The following is a 16,671-nucleotide window of genomic DNA, read 5'->3' as shown; positions in this document are numbered from 1 at the left end:
ACGACCATCTTGGTTTGATATTATTGAAAAATGTTTCCCATGTGCTAAATTAACATAACCAATTCAAAACGTATTCCTTTGATCATGTCATGTAAGTAATCATGATTTCCTGGTTTTGATTCTGTGGGTCTTACAGGATAAACAGTGCCCAGGGGCTGGAAATAAAAAGCATCGGAAACAGATCCACGCTGGTAGTCGCCAACGTCACTGAAGAGCATTATGGGAATTACACCTGTGTGGCTACTAACAAACTGGGAGTCACCAACACCAGCCTATACCTCTACAGTGAGTATATAGCGCAGCTCTGCACACATGTTAAATATCCAGAACACTTTCTCTTAGTGTGGTCTAAAACAGAACATAGCATGCAATCAATGGAATGGATTCTACATCCTGTAAGTGTTCTACCATAGAACTCTATGTGTAACCAATGAGAGATCAGGATATCATAGATAACACCTCCTGTCAGTGTTCTAACATAGAACTCTATTGTAAACAATGAGAGAGCAGGATATCATAGATCACACCTCCTGTCAGTGTTCTAACATAGAACTCTACGTGTAACCAATGAGAGATCAGGATATCATAGATCGCACCTCCTGTCAGTGTTCTAACATAGAACTCTACGTGTAACCAATGAGAGATCAGGATATCATAGATCGCACCTCCTGTCAGTGTTCTAACATAGAACTCTATGTGTAACCAATGGGAGAGCAGGATATCATAGATCACACCTCCTGTCAGTGTTCTAACATAGAACTCTATGTGTAACCAATGGGAGAGCAGGATATCATAGATCACACCTCCTGTCAGTGTTCTAACATAGAACTCTATGTGTAACCAATGGGAGAGCAGGATATCATAGATCACACCTCCTGTCAGTGTTCTAACATAGAACTCTACGTGTAACCAATGGGAGAGCAGGATATCATAGATCACACCTCCTGTCATTGTTCTAACATAGAACTCTATTGTAACCAATGAGAGAGCAGGATATCATGGATCGCACATCCTGTCAGTGTTCTAACATAGAACTCTACGTGTAACCAATGGGAGAGCAGGATATCATAGATCGCACCTCCTGTCAGTGTTCTAACATAGAACTCTATGTGTAACCAATGGGAGATCAGGATATCATAGATCGCACCTCCTGTCAGTGTTCTAAAAGGGAGCACTGTGTGGAACCAATTGGAGAAAACCTTACGTCCCTTATCTTTCTGTGATATAACACAGAATATTCTGTGTGTACCCAATGAAGGATATCAGATGCTCCACACCCTGTCGGTCTATACGTCACATGTTAAACTGACGCTCTATGGTCCAAAAATCAGTTCGTTGTAAAAGTGTTTCAAACCTTTTGTGTATAAAAGTGCACTAGAGGTGCATGAAAGAATGTGAAAAATCAAAGAGCATCATGGGATAAATCCTGCATTGTTTGTAATGTCCAGTTGCACAGAACATAGAACTTTGAATTTCTTAATTGTTTTCCCTTGTTTGAGGAAGTATTGTATTCATTCATACAGTTCCCTTTAAGATACCTCTATTTCCACATAGTGTATGTGAGTAATAGGGGCAAAGTGTACGAGGTATGAGCGAAGCTTGACGTGGATACCAGATCCTCTGGCACAGGAAGAGTTACGCAGTTGACATACACAATAGCACAGTCATTGATACAGAGAGCCTTTCCTGATTGCTGATAAGATTTATCGGGTACTCAGCATAATCCGTCATGTGTGCGTGGGATTTGTCATATGACATTTGAAGGGCTACGAGATTGCCTGCTAAGCATTTGTTTTGAAAGCAGGAGATATCAATAAAATAATTGCTGAAGTCTATTAATCACTTATTATGTTGGTGCCAGAATTAATTGTGAATGCAAAGAGAATACAAAATGTCTGTACTTCCAACAGACGGGAGAGAGATGTTTCAAGGCAAAAAATTAACAGACAGACGGATGGATGGAAAGACGGACAGATGTCCAACATCTTTTTTTGATTGTCTAAGTGAAAACAATGACTAATCCCTCTTTATGGCAAAAAAATAAAAATATTTATACATATGTTAATCCCCAGTTTTTGCAGTTTTTGACACTTTGCCATCCAGTACATACAGGGTTATTCACTAAGGTAAGAAATCAAGGTGAACCCAAAATAACTTTCAAATTTAGGGCCAAAATAGCCAAACCGACACCATTTTCTAAGTCAGCTCCACTTTCCATTCATTAACTCTGACTTAAAATTTTAAATTCACCTTGAATTCTCACTTTAGTAACTTACCCTGATCGTAACACCAGCTATGGCAGAAATCATTGGCTCCCGGCTAGTTTTTGTGTTTAGATTTTGTGTTGCCCTAGGCGACCTCTATGTGCTAGTTCCAGTTTATCAAAGTCTTCTGCACCACCCTTTCCTATTGTAACCCGCCCCTTCCTCTTTAAACTACACCCCTTCCTGCACTGATCACAACTATTCCATTTCTGGACATAGCCTTCACCAGCAAATGGTTACCAAATGGTGGACATTTTGTTGATTTAGCTGCAAAATGTGGTTAATAATGGCTAATAAAATACTACTCTTACCCAATATGTCTGCAAACAAATGACATTAATTATATACAGTATAATTGAAAAAGAAATCTTAACATGAAATCTTAACATGCTGTGAGATGGCTACCATGATACCTTAAATACTTGAGAATGCAGTCTTCCCCTCAAGCAGTCTGCCCTCGCTCCCCAGGACAAATTATGTAACTTCTCATTGATATCACATATAACAAATAGAAAGGGAATCACGAAATAGAGAGAGAATCACGCGGGATTCCCCGAACCCCAAGCTATTTTTATTGCTTGACAGAGGGTTACAAATTCATTTTGATGGGTCAGACAGCCAGGTAGACAGGAAAGTAAAAAAAAAAAAAAGGCAAATTCATAGAGTGGGTGGGTGGTAAGGCCGGCACAATTTAACCTGCCTTTAATCGAGGCCTGGGCCAAGTTGGTGTCATGGATAAGTACATTAAACCCAAGTACGTAGTGTATAAACTCCGTAAACAGGCATGTTGCCGCCTTTAGAGGTGGTTGGGCTTCGAGTAGAAATAGAATGAAAAAAAAGTCAGCATCACGAGACACCAGAAATCAGATAAATGGAAAGACAAAGCAAGGTCAAAGGTACCAGAATACAGAATGGCCAAGTGAGTCATTAACAATAATATAAAACAGTATAAATGCTGTAAACCACAACACAGCAATGTGCACTTGGTAAACTGCTGCTTTTATAGGCTGGAGATGTTATTCAGGTACCTGAACCATGAGGGGGTGGTGTATATGTGTATTACTTTTGTCTGTGATGTCATGGTGCCGACATGCATGTGCTACATCATAAAAAGAGGCATGGACACATCAACTGGCATTGGAGAGGCTAGAGGGAGCAGCAGAGACCGGAAAAATGTCGGTCTGCTGGCTTAAGACATCATGTTATTGGCGAGTCGGCCAGGGAGGGTGAGGATTCCTTACAGTTTGCTTAGGCCAACATTTGTTACTGGTCCCAATATTTAAATTCTACACCTTACTATTCTTGATTTAGGAATAGTTACTCAGGCTTCGTTTCTTCCTTACAGAACACGTCTAGTTGAAAAAAATTGTCTTAAGTAGTCTCTCAGGCATTGTATGACCGAGATCAGCCTGGAGAATTTCAATAATATTCCTATCTGTGACGGCCATTCCAAAAACATCATCTTTAATTCATGGTTAACGTTGACATATGTTTTGAATCATTGTCCTGTTGGAATATCCAACTCCTTTTCATCTATAGTTTTTTTCACTGACTATGACTATGATTACATTATTTTTTTTAATATTAAATAGACTCCATTCATAAATCTACTTTTACAATATTTCCTCAGCCACCAGCACCCACACATCCTTTGATATTAAAATGAATCTATTCCAAATGTGTTTTTTGTGTACAAACATAGAGAAACATAAACATGTGCTGTGCCAAGGTTAAACATCATAAGACTCTGTTTGCCTTGGCGAGTCACAATGTTTTTGCCATTTGCTAGGGCTGACACAATACATATGGAGCCATTGCCTCAAACAGCCTTAGAGAAAAAAATACTTTTCAATGATCCCTTGAACTTCCAGCTAAGTTCTCTGCCTCCGAGAACATGTCTCTCTACTGGTGTCTTCCTTAAAACATTGCCTTGAGGATACCTGAGATTGAAATGATTAGTAGCATTTAGACCTTTAACATGTAACATATGTTGTTTCAGCTTCTTTCTGTAGAGTAAGTAAATGCCACACAGTCGATTTTCGCTGCAGGCTGGCTCCGAGCATTTGAGTCATTTTCAACATGTTATTTTTACCTTAAAAATACACAAAGGACAAGAAACTTAAGACAATGTAAGTCCAGGATAAACCACCTCATGCAGTTCTACTGTTGATCACAAGGACGCTTGCAGGTCTCAGCTCTCCTGTTGGCTGAAAGAGTTCACTGCAGTGGGTTACAGAACCTGTCTATACCTGAGGACCAGTAATCAATAATTTTGACTAGGCATCAAACGGGCCATCGAACGTGCTGAATGTCTTCCCTAGCTATTATGTAGCGTATTTATATAAATATTTAATATTTATAGCTTAGGATAGCTTAAGTTATCAGTAGCATGGCAAATCCGAGACTGACACATTTCACTATCAATACATTTCCTCATAGTCCATGAGGATAATAAGGAAGTGCCTACAAGACAGGTATTAGAGAGAACTCTAGCAAATCAGTCCCAGTAAAGATATCGGGCTTAAAAAGGCACCTGGAATACGTAACAGTAACTTAGCATTTTTAAAGAGCATCAAATTCCATCAATACATTATGCTAGCAATTTGGTTGCAAATGTATAGATTGCGAAAAAAAAGCCATTGCAAAAATAGTTTTCCTCCCTCCTGTCAATCAGTTATTTGGCAATCCGCTGGCTGGGGTGGTGTTCGGTCCTAGAACTCAGGTGCAGTAACAGCTCTCCCTTACAAGCATTACTACCAGAGTGAGCTGAGTCCCTTCTGTGTGTTCCTTCTTAGGAAGTCATGATTGGCCTATATCACTGCTTTAATATTTTTGCATAAGCTTTTCAAATGATCGCAATCTGTTCGAAAAACGTTTCAAATGATTTATCCTCAAAAGTCACCGTTATAGTCTATGGGAATTTTATAAGATAAATAATTTGAAATGTTTTTCTAACAGGTCAAAGCTTGAAAAGTTTATTGATAAACATTACATTGAAAAAGTGCACATGCACACAGTTGTGGAAGACATTTTTTTGAATGTGAGGGTATGGCAAAGACTCCGCAGGGTGCAGAGCACTGCAAAATGTTTATTATTTATTTGGGAAAAAAATAGAGAGAATTTAGGATTCAAAAATACGCTGTATTATTGAGAACAACACCTAAGAAATGCATGAACATTTTGTTGATGCCTGGAATGTCCCTTTAATCAAAATAAATGTGGCTATTTTAGTTGCTGTTTTTTTACTTGTAGTACCACATATGACCACTTGGGAATACTAATATATGAGAAAAATATCTAAAGCTACAGTTTAGATACTATTTTCTATGTGACCTTATTTAATGAGATCCATATTTTTATGTGTGTATTGTATGTATTGTATTCTATGTATAGTGGTAGACAACCTTAGGATAGCCTACAATATTTGTACAGAACATTAAAGAGACACTTAAGGCACCCAAACCACTACAGCTCATTGAAGTGGTATGTGTGCATATTCCCAGGTCCCTTAACCCTACAGTGGTAATTATTTTAGTTTTTAATAAACACTAGAGGGACTCCCGTGCTGTTTGATGACTTTTGGTCACCTAACTGATGCTGGACATCCTCGTGCTATGCATGAGGACTTCCAGTGTCACCCGAATCCCTGTAGGAAAGTATTGTATAATGCTTTCCTATGGGGAAATCCTAATGTGAGTGCGGCCATTGCTGCGCATGCACATCAGGTCTCCACCACCAGCTGACATTGGTGGGGGAGGAGCAAAGGTGGACCAGAGCCAGCGCTGAGGGACATCGGACCTTTCCCCCCCCCCCCCCTTATAATGTGAGGAGAGCAGAGTTTCCTTCAACAAAAAAAGTAATGAAAAAATAAGCAAATAAATATGATTTGTTCTATATAAACACACAGACATTGTACCCTAGCCATTTACCAAGAGCTATTCTAATCCTAGTTTAGGGATTATTTGCAGTAGTTCTAGGCTGGTGTGTTTTTTTTTTTAAAAGGAACACTTAAGGCACCGTAACCTTACCATAACCGGAGCCCTGTCTCCCTCCTCCCTGACATCTTGCAAATGTTTTGACACTTGGCTTGTGGTCCATCGGATGCTAGTCACCTCCTCCAGGTAAGCCAAAAGCTCTTTTTTCTGACATAGTCCATTGGGTCAGGGCTTAGTTCAGTTGTTGAGAGAGCTCTCTGCCAATACTCCGGCCTCCTACACTGTAGGGTTTTGCTCAATGGGGGCTCAGTTCAAATAGCTTTTTGCACTCAGTAGAGGAGGTGTCTGGCACCCAGCAGATCCCAGCTAGGTTATCCTACTGTTCACAAATAGTTTGACTACTTTTTCTTTGAGAGCGTCAGGCCACTCCCGCCACCATAACCACTACAAGTACAACAAATTCACGGACTTCGGATGTAAAATAAGAATAAACTGATACGAATACATTTTTTATTTTGTAATACGTCTCACTTGACGTGTAGGCTGGAGTGCCATCTTGTGGTCAGCTGAGATTCTGCAATTCCATTATTTATAGAGTATTCTCTTGCATGTCCTCAATCACTTACTGATAAATTTAGCTAATCTTTAAATTATCACTTCTACAGAGTCAAACTCTCTACCGGATACTTAGAAACAGATAACATGTAATTATTTTATTCCATTTCTCTTTTAGAGGGATGTGTTATCCAAAGGCATGTTTTCCACATCTCTTGATAAATACAGTTATTTTTTTCTCCATATATTTATAAAGTTTTAGCAGCTGGAAGGCAGTTATTTATTCTTGCAATACATAATGATATAAATCCAGCTGTGATTTATTTGATCATCCTTGAAGTCTGGGATAGGTGTGAAATAATAACCGTGTCCAACAAAAATGAAATGAGCAGTTAGTTTCAGTTTGAGTCGTCTGACCGTTATTATCACACGTTACCACTAAATTTGGATGTTTGTATTGGAGGGGATTTAATGGGTGTGTGAGTGAAGAGGAGTTTGTGATACCTTATAATCATTTCATCGTAACTGATTTCCCGTGCCATAGACCATAAAATGATGGAGGTGAATCTCGTACAATATGGAATTGATTTGGTAACTATAGTGACATTTGCACATTATATTTTCAAAATATGACAAATTCATGCACAAGAAACAGTGATAACAGAAAGTAAGTATATCTTACTATTTTCGATAAAGCCATTGCATCAAAATGTTAAAATGAAACATCTTCAGGGTTGTTCACTGAGATATGAGAATTAAAGAGGATTCCAAACTGAATTAAAAAGTAGCGGAACTGGAAGCATAGCTGACTTGGAAAATTTTACCATTTTGGCTATTTTTACTTCAAACTTGAAATTCACTTTATTTATTCATCGCTTTAGTAAATAATCCTGGTTATTTTAAAGCATGTTTAGAGAGATTGTGTAGGCCATTCGGATTATTAGAAAGAAAGTTTGTTTGTTTGTTTTGTCTAGATTTGGTTTTGTTTATTCTGTGGTTCTTAGATAGGACTCTGTGTATAAATTAACCCAAATTATATACAATTTGACCCTTCATTTTGACTATCTGAATGCTACATGTGTTTATTAGATCTTCTAGAACTCTTGGGTACCAATGAGCCAACATTGTCACTTTTTCCACTTTTGTTTATCATTTATTTTCCTTCCTCAGAGCGTGTCTTACCCACAAATCCCATCACTGCCTCAGGTCAGTATACAATGCCACGTACTAGCTATAGCTCCTGGGTCATTCTCCAAATTCAGATATAGGGACAATATATCAGATTGGTATGTTTAATAGACTGAAATTGACAATTAAAAAAATACTAATTTCTTTATCAACAAAGCTCGGAAAACTGTCTATGTGTTGTGGCTATGTTTTCGTAAATAGTTCCGTAGCTTTTTTAAAAATAAATTAAAATTGCAATGAATAGAATCAAATTAAATCATTTTTATGTCCCCATTCCTTGTGTTTAAAATATAGTATTTTCCAGCACGTATCTGAACTAGTTTGGTTCTCAGATCAAGTGAGATGAAGTAACCAATACAGGTAAAGAGGAGGAGCAGTAAAACAAATCTATATTCATATATTATATATTTACAAAATATATACTATAATAATATACAAATATAGATTTTACAGATACTCCACTTTTACCTCTTTTGTTGACTCCCCATGTGATCTGTAAATAAAATCTACATTTAGTGACTGGCAGCTAGCCACCAATAACCTTTACTTCCCATCAATCATATCTTTTTATGGTACCACAGCCAGAACTGCTAAAAGTTCAGTCACGTATATGTGACAATAAGTCAGAATCACAACCCCGAAGCGAACATGTTTGGCATTGCATAGTGTGATTGGTCAGAGATTCTGCCATATGTCAGGTCTGTGTGAGGGAATTTAACCCACCACATGATGGGCCCAAATTCAGATAAATCTTCAAGACTGGTAATTGTCCTCCCTCCAGTGTGAGCTACTGAGTTCCCTGAGTATTCTACAGACAGCAGTTACATTGTAATGTCCGTATCCCTTTAGTGTAAAAGATATTGGGGCGATTGGTTAATTTCCCCCCCTCCAGTGTGAGCTGCTGTGTTCCCTGAGTATTCTAAAGACAGCAGTTACATTGTAATGTCCGTATCCCTTTAGTGTAAAAGATATTGGGGGGTTTGGTTAATTGACCCCCCTCCGGTGTGAGCTGCTGAGTTCCCTGAGTATTCTACAGACAGCAGTTACATTGTAATGTCCGTATCCCTTTAGTGTAAAAGATATTGGGGGGTTTGGTTAATTGCCCCCTCCAGTGTGAGCTACCGTGTTCCCTGAGTATTCTACAGACAGCAGTTACATTGTAATGTCTGTATCCCTTTAGTGTAAAAGATATTGGGGGTTTTGGTTAATTGCCCCCTCCAGTGTGAGCTGCTGAGTTCCCTGAGTATTCTACAGACAGCAGTTACATTGTAATGTCCGTATCCCTTTAGTGTAAAAGATATTGGGGGGTTTGGTTAATTGCCCCCTCCAGTGTGAGCTGCTGTGTTCCCTGAGTATTGTACAGACAGCAGTTACATTGTAATGTCCGTATCCCTTTAGTGTAAAAGATATTGGGGAGTTTGGTTAATTGCCCCCCTCCAGTGTGAGCTGCTGAGTTCCCTGAGTATTCTACAGACAGCAGTTACATTGTAATGTCCGTATCCCTTTAGTGTAAAAGATATTGGGGGGTTTGGTTAATTGCCCCCCTCCAGTGTGAGCTGCTGTGTTCCCTGAGTATTGTACAGACAGCAGTTACATTGTAATGTCCGTATCCCTTTAGTGTAAAAGATATTGGGGGGTTTGGTTAATGCCCCCCTCCAGTGTGAGCTGCTGTGTTCCCTGTGTATTCTACAGACAGCAGTTACATTGTAATGTCCGTATCCCTTTAGTGTAAAAGATATTGGGGGGTTTGGTTAATTGCCCCCCTCCAGTGTGAGCTGCTGTGTTCCCTGAGTATTGTACAGACAGCAGTTACATTGTAATGTCCGTATCCCTTTAGTGTAAAAGATATTGGGGGGTTTGGTTAATGCCCCCCTCCAGTGTGAGCTGCTGTGTTCCCTGTGTATTCTACAGACAGCAGTTACATTGTAATGTCCGTATCCCTTTAGTGTAAAAGATATTGGGGGGTTTGGTTAATTGCCCCCCTCCAGTGTGAGCTGCTGTGTTCCCTGAGTATTGTACAGACAGCAGTTACATTGTAATGTCCGTATCCCTTTAGTGTAGAAGATATTGGGGGGTTTGGTTAATGCCCCCCTCCAGTGTGAGCTGCTGTGTTCCCTGTGTATTCTACAGACAGCAGTTACATTGTAATGTCCGTATCCCTTTAGTATAAAATATATTAGGGTATTAATTAATTACCCCCCTCCTCTGTGAACTGCTGTGTTCCCTGAATATTCTACAGACAGAAGTTGGTCTCTGTAACCGTTTGGATCAGCAGCAGACAGATATGAACTGCTTATAGGAGGAACCAGGCCCTTACTGACTCTACACATTGTGTTTTTAAATCAACAATTGATAAATCAATAGATTACAAAAATCTAATCAGTGATAGCGGCTTTACATCACCGAGCTTAAAAGAGAAACGATAGGCTAGAAATTTATAGTTATATACCTGGCACTTTAGCTCCCTATAGTGTCCCACTTGCTCGTGGCTCCCCGCTCCCCCCAGTGTAGAACCCGTCTGTCACTTACTTGAATCCAGTCCCTCAGCCCTGAGTCAGGCTCAACCTTAGCTCCTCCTTCCGCGAGCGCCGCAAGCGCATTAGGAGAGCCCCATGTATAATGCTTTCATATGGGGCATTGGGTGACATTAGGACAGCCCCATGTATAATGCTTTCCTATGGGGTATTGGGTGACATTAGGAGAGCCCCATGTATAATGCTTTCCTATGGGGCATTGGGTGACATTAGGACATCCCCATGTATAATGCTTTCCTGTGGGGCATTGGGTGACATTAGGAGAGCCCCATGTATAATGCTTTCCTATGGGGCATTGGGTGACATTAGGAGAGCCCCATGTATAATGCTTTCCTATGGGGTATTGGATGACATTAGGAGAGCCCCATATATAATGCTTTCCTATGGGGTATTGGGTGACATTAGCAGAGCCCCATGTATAATGCTTTCCTATAGGGTATTGGGTGACATTAGGAGAGCCCCATGTATAATGCTTTCCTATGGGGTATTGGTGACATTAGGAGAGCCCCATGAATAATGCTTTCGTATGGGGTATTGGGTGACATTAGCAGAGCCCCATGTATAATGCTTTCCTATGGGGCATTGGGTGACATTAGGAGAGCCCCATGTATAATGCTTTCCTATGGGGTATTGGATGACATTAGGAGAGCCCCATATATAATGCTTTCCTATGGGGTATTGGGTGACATTAGCAGAGCCCCATGTATAATGCTTTCCTATAGGGTATTGGGTGACATTAGGAGAGCCCCATGTATAATGCTTTCCTATGGGGTATTGGATGACATTAGGAGAGCCCCATGTATAATGCTTTCCTATGGGGCATTGGGTGACATTAGGAGAGCCCCATGTATAATGCTTTCCTATGGGGTATTGGATGACATTAGGAGAGCCCCATATATAATGCTTTCCTATGGGGTATTGGGTGACATTAGCAGAGCCCCATGTATAATGCTTTCCTATAGGGTATTGGGTGACATTAGGAGAGCCCCATGTATAATGCTTTCCTATGGGGTATTGGTGACATTAGGAGAGCCCCATGTATAATGCTTTCGTATGGGGTATTGGGTGACATTAGCAGAGCCCCATGTGTAATGCTTTCCTATAGGGTATTGGGTGACATTAGGAGAGCCCCATGTATAATGCTTTCCTATGGGGTATTGGATGACATTAGGAGAGCCCCATGTATAATGCTTTCCTGTGGGGCATTGGGTGACATTAGGAGAGCCCCATGTATAATGCTTTCCTATGGGGTATTGGATGACATTAGGAGAGCCCCATATATAATGCTTTCCTATGGGGTATTGGGTGACATTAGCAGAGCCCCATGTATAATGCTTTCCTATAGGGTATTGGGTGACATTAGGAGAGCCCCATGTATAATGCTTTCCTATGGGGTATTGGTGACATTAGGAGAGCCCCATGTATAATGCTTTCCTATGGGGCATTGGGTGACATTAGGAGAGCCCCATGTATAATGCTTTCCTATGGGGTATTGGATGACATTAGGAGAGCCCCATATATAATGCTTTCCTATGGGGTATTGGGTGACATTAGCAGAGCCCCATGTATAATGCTTTCCTATGGGGTATTGGGTGACATTAGGAGAGCCCCATGTATAATGCTTTCCTACGGGGTATTGGTGACATTAGGAGAGCCCCAAGTATAATGCTTTCGTATGGGGTATTGGGTGACATTAGCAGAGCCCCATGTATAATGCTTTCCTATGGGGCATTGGTTGACATTAGGAGAGCCCCATGTATAATGCTTTCCTATGGGGTATTGGATGACATTAGGAGAGCCCCATGTATAATGCTTTCCTATGGGGTATTGGGTGACATTAGCAGAGCCCCATGTATAATGCTTTCCTATAGGGTATTGGGTGACATTAGGAGAGCCCCATGTATAATGCTTTCCTATGGGGTATTGGATGACATTAGGAGAGCCCCATGTATAATGCTTTCCTATAGGGCATTGGGTGACATTAGGAGAGCCCCATGTATAATGCTTTCCCATAGGGTATTGGGTGACATTAGGAGAGCCCCATGTATAATGCTTTCCTATAGGGTATTGGGTGACATTAGGAGAGCCCCATGTATAATGCGTTCCTATGGGGTATTGGGTGACATTAGCAGAGCCCCATGTATAATGCTTTCCTATGGGGTATTGGGTGACATTAGAAGAGCCCCATGTATAATGCTCTCCTATGGGGTATTGGGTGACATTAGCAGAGCCCCATGTATAATGCTTTCCTATGGGGCATTGGGTGACATTAGGAGAGCCCCATGTATAATGCTTTCCTATGGGGTATTGGGTGACATTAGGAGAGCCCCATGTATAATGCTTTCCTGTGGGGTATTGGGTGACATTAGGAGAGCCCCATGTATAATGCTTTCCTATGGGGCATTGGGTGACATTAGGAGAGCCCCATGTATAATGCTTTCCTATGGGGTATTGGATAACATTAGGAGAGCCCCATGTATAATGCTTTCCTATAGGGTATTGGGTGACATTAGGAGAGCCCCATGTATAATGCTTTCCTATAGGGTATTGGGTGACATTAGGAGAGCCCCATGTATAATGCTTTCCTATGGGGCATTGGGTGACATTAGGAGAGCCCCATGTATAATGCTTTCCTATGGGGTATTGGGTGACATTAGCAGAGCCCCATGTATAATGCTTTCCTATGGGGTATTGGGTGACATTAGCAGAGCCCCATGTATAATGCTTTCCTATGGGGTATTGGGTGACATTAGGAGAGCCCCATATATAATGCTTTCCTATGGGGTATTGGGTGACATTAGCAGAGCCCCATGTATAATGCTTTCCTATGGGGTATTGGGTGACATTAGGAGAGCCCCATGTATAATGCTTTCCTATGGGGTATTGGGTGACATTAGCAGAGCCCCATGTATAATGCTTTCCTATGGGGTATTGGGTGACATTAGGAGAGCCCCATGTATAATGCTTTCCTATGGTGTATTGGGTGACATTAGGAAAGCCCCATGTATAATGCTTTCCTATGGGGCATTGGGTGACATTAGGACAGCCCCATGTATAATGCTTTCCTATGGGGCATTGGGTGACATTAGCAGGGCCCCATGTATAATGCTTTCCTATGGGGTATTGGGTGACATTAGCAGAGCCCCATGTATAATGCTTTCCTATAGGGTATTGTGTGACGCTGGATGTCCTCGCGCATGGCATGAGGACGTCCAGTGTCAGTAAGGCAAAAGTCACCTAATAGCCCGGAAGTCCCTATGGTGGTAGAGAGCCACCAGACCTGGAGTTAACCCTGGATAGTAATGAATGCAGTTTCTCAATAATTACAATTGCAGGGTTATACTGGCAGGGGCACTGCACCCAGACTACTTCATTTATATAAACTGGTCTGGGTGCCTATAGTGTCCCTTTAAAGTTCCAAAATGGTCTGAGCTGCTGGTTTTCCTACAATGTATTTAAGAGAAAGGCAGCAGTCTCCGATAGTATCAGCCTACAGAGTGAAACCAATCGTGAAAAGCACGCTATAAATCAGTCTCTGCTAATTATTCTCCAGCCGTCAGATTAAAAAAAATGATATTTTTCTACTAGAGTAAATTCTTGTCTTCAACAGCAAACAACGTCAGCAAGCTCATTGACTTACCACTTCATTAATTATATTGTTTAATTAGCAATGGAAGACTGAGCTGCAGGCCCTGGAATGCAAACAATCACCAAAAGGATAAATTGGTGATCGTTTAATAGACAAATTACATGAGTTACCTTAAAAATGTATATTGCCCCTCATTTTTTTCGATTTTTTTCTTAAGTTTGTAGGTATTTAAATGGTTACTCTAAGCACCATAACCACTTCACTTTGCTAAAATGGTTTACATGAAGTACGCTGTCAGTTTAAGCCATCTCAGTGCGAAAGAGAGAAAGCTTGCAAAATATCTATATGTTAAAGTATTCCTGGGAAGATATCACTCATGAAGTGATTTAATTATATTATTGATTACAGTTTATTTAATAAAGTATTAATTATTATTCTCTATAATAAATCATTTGATATTACATGCTAGTAATATAAATGTATTCAACACATATAGTCTTTCAAAGCAACACTCTGTGCACCATAATAATTTATTCAGAACAAAGTTGTTATGGTGTGATAAGGTCCCTGGGCACCAGCTTACCTCAAAGGGTTAAACCATTAATGAATGGAGAAACCCCAAAGTGTTACGAATACGATGCCCAATCGTTCTGCCCAACTATTTCCTCTGCAGTCCAATGCTTGAATCAGAAAGCCTCAGACCAGGAGTCGCTGATAGGCTGAAAGTGTCAGCTCCCAAGTGTCCCAATTTAGGAGGGACAGTCCCTATATTAGACCAAAATCCCTCTGTCCCTCTGTTCTTTCCTAATTCTGTGTAAATAAGATACATTGTTCGTATTCTAAATTACATTTAGTTGTATAAATTGTTATAAGTGAGTTACCTAAAATTTCACAGCCCAGCTCCTGACCTCACCTCCACTCACACCAAGAACAGCCCCGCATCTGGCCACATTCCTGCTCACAACCTGAACAGCCTTGCCCCTGGCTACACCCCCCACTCACAATAGTCCTGCCCCTGGCTACACCCCACTCACACTGAGATCAGCCCCGCCCTGGCCACATCTCTGCTCACAACCTGAACAGACTTGCCCCTGGCTACACCCCCCACTCACAATAGTCCTGCCCCTGGCTACACCCCATTTACACTCAGAACAGCCCCGCCCTGGCCACATCTCTGCTCACAACCTGAACAGCCCCACCCCTTGTCACACCCCTGCACACACTCAGAATAGCCCTGGCCCTGGCTACACCCCACTCACACCCCGAAAATTAAAGTGCCCCTCTTTGCCTTTTGAAATGTTAGGAGCTGTGCTATGGGAATCATCTAAATAGTTATCTCTCTCCTTAAGTTTAAAGAGCAATCCAGACGTGGACCCCTTGCTCACGGTGCCTAGAGGGATATTGGCTATACCTCACTGATGATACCTTACAAGGTTGAACCGATCGTCTGGGGTTGCTGTATCTCTCGTGCAGGGGGAACTTGCTGGCATTTCGGATCTGGACTGCCCGTATGGGTGGGACCAGTCTGATATGCTTCAGAGATGTTCTCTCTGTAATGGCACAAGTTGAGCTAAAACCAGCTTGAGATCTGAGCGGGGACCCACCTAAGGGCAGGCTAATTGAGCTGTTGTCCTTTCTCACCTCTCTTGCTACTTATTTTTTCTCTAAATAGTATGTTTCAGATTGTTATTATCAGGAATTGAAAGTCGGATACATGCTGTGAATTATCATGTTATAAATACCAGAAATGACAAGTCATAACATTGCCACAACATATATATGACTTTTCTTGCTCATTTGATTAATTAACTTTTTTGTCTGTATATTTTAAAAAAATCTTAACCTTATGATTAAAAAAAATAAAGTTTTAAATCTTTGTGCAATGTGTGGCTGAGCAGCCCGTTACACGATACGTAGGTGTTTTGGGAAGCACTCCTGATTGCTTGAGGTTTAATAGGATACGGAAAACATTTGGAGAATGACCCTGGAATACTCCTAGACTATATTAGAATCTGTCTCCTAGTATTAGTAGCAACGTAGACATCACTATTACTAACACAACGGTGACGGGAGACCTAGGTCATGTAACCAAGTTAAGGACAATGAAGCAGAATCATTTAATTTCTTCGTTTATCATTTCATTAATATCCCAAGGTAATCCATTCTTCATTGGTTTCCATCACTGACACAAGTGAATGTCTGCCAGGTAATCAACAGCAAGCTGTGAGACACCGGGCAAATCAGCAGAAAAATTATAGAATATACAAAATTAGAAATAAAATAAAGCATTATAAGATCTCCCTATATCACAAGCACAGATCCTAATATATTTCAACCAGCTTAATCATTTAATTCCCAGAGCAGTGCCAGCCAGCCTTAGCAATGTACATGTTTGTTAATATATTTCCCATGATGTCCCTAGGCAATTCCAGTGTCAGAGTTACTTATCTTAGCTTGAAACTAAGCGCTTATGTTCAAAATACATCAGGCGGACAGCCATGCATTGTGATAACCATACTTTTACTTTGTTTTCTGAGTCACCTATATTCTAGATCAGGCATAGGCAACCTTCGGCACTCCAGATGTTTTGGACTACACCTTCCATG

General features: G+C 40.8%; 1 protein-coding gene across 2 annotated transcripts in view; it reads left to right on the top strand.

Annotated features, from left to right (window-relative positions):
* Positions 1-16,671, top strand: part of LSAMP (limbic system associated membrane protein) — a 627,018-nt gene that overhangs the window by 584,388 nt on the left and 25,959 nt on the right. The window contains exons 6-7 of one of the 2 annotated variants that reach the window (XM_063446429.1): positions 137-285; positions 7,925-7,960. In XM_063446429.1, the coding sequence (XP_063302499.1) occupies positions 137-285; positions 7,925-7,960 (185 nt within the window). The remainder of the gene's footprint in view (positions 1-136; positions 286-7,924; positions 7,961-16,671) is intronic. The other variant, XM_063446436.1, reaches the window with a different exon arrangement.

The sequence above is a fragment of the Pelobates fuscus genome, chromosome 1, assembly GCF_036172605.1.
Source record: "Pelobates fuscus isolate aPelFus1 chromosome 1, aPelFus1.pri, whole genome shotgun sequence".
NCBI lineage: Eukaryota > Metazoa > Chordata > Amphibia > Anura > Pelobatidae > Pelobates > Pelobates fuscus.
The sequence above is the reverse complement of the archived record's forward strand: the minus strand, read 5'-3'. Positions and strand labels throughout refer to the sequence as shown.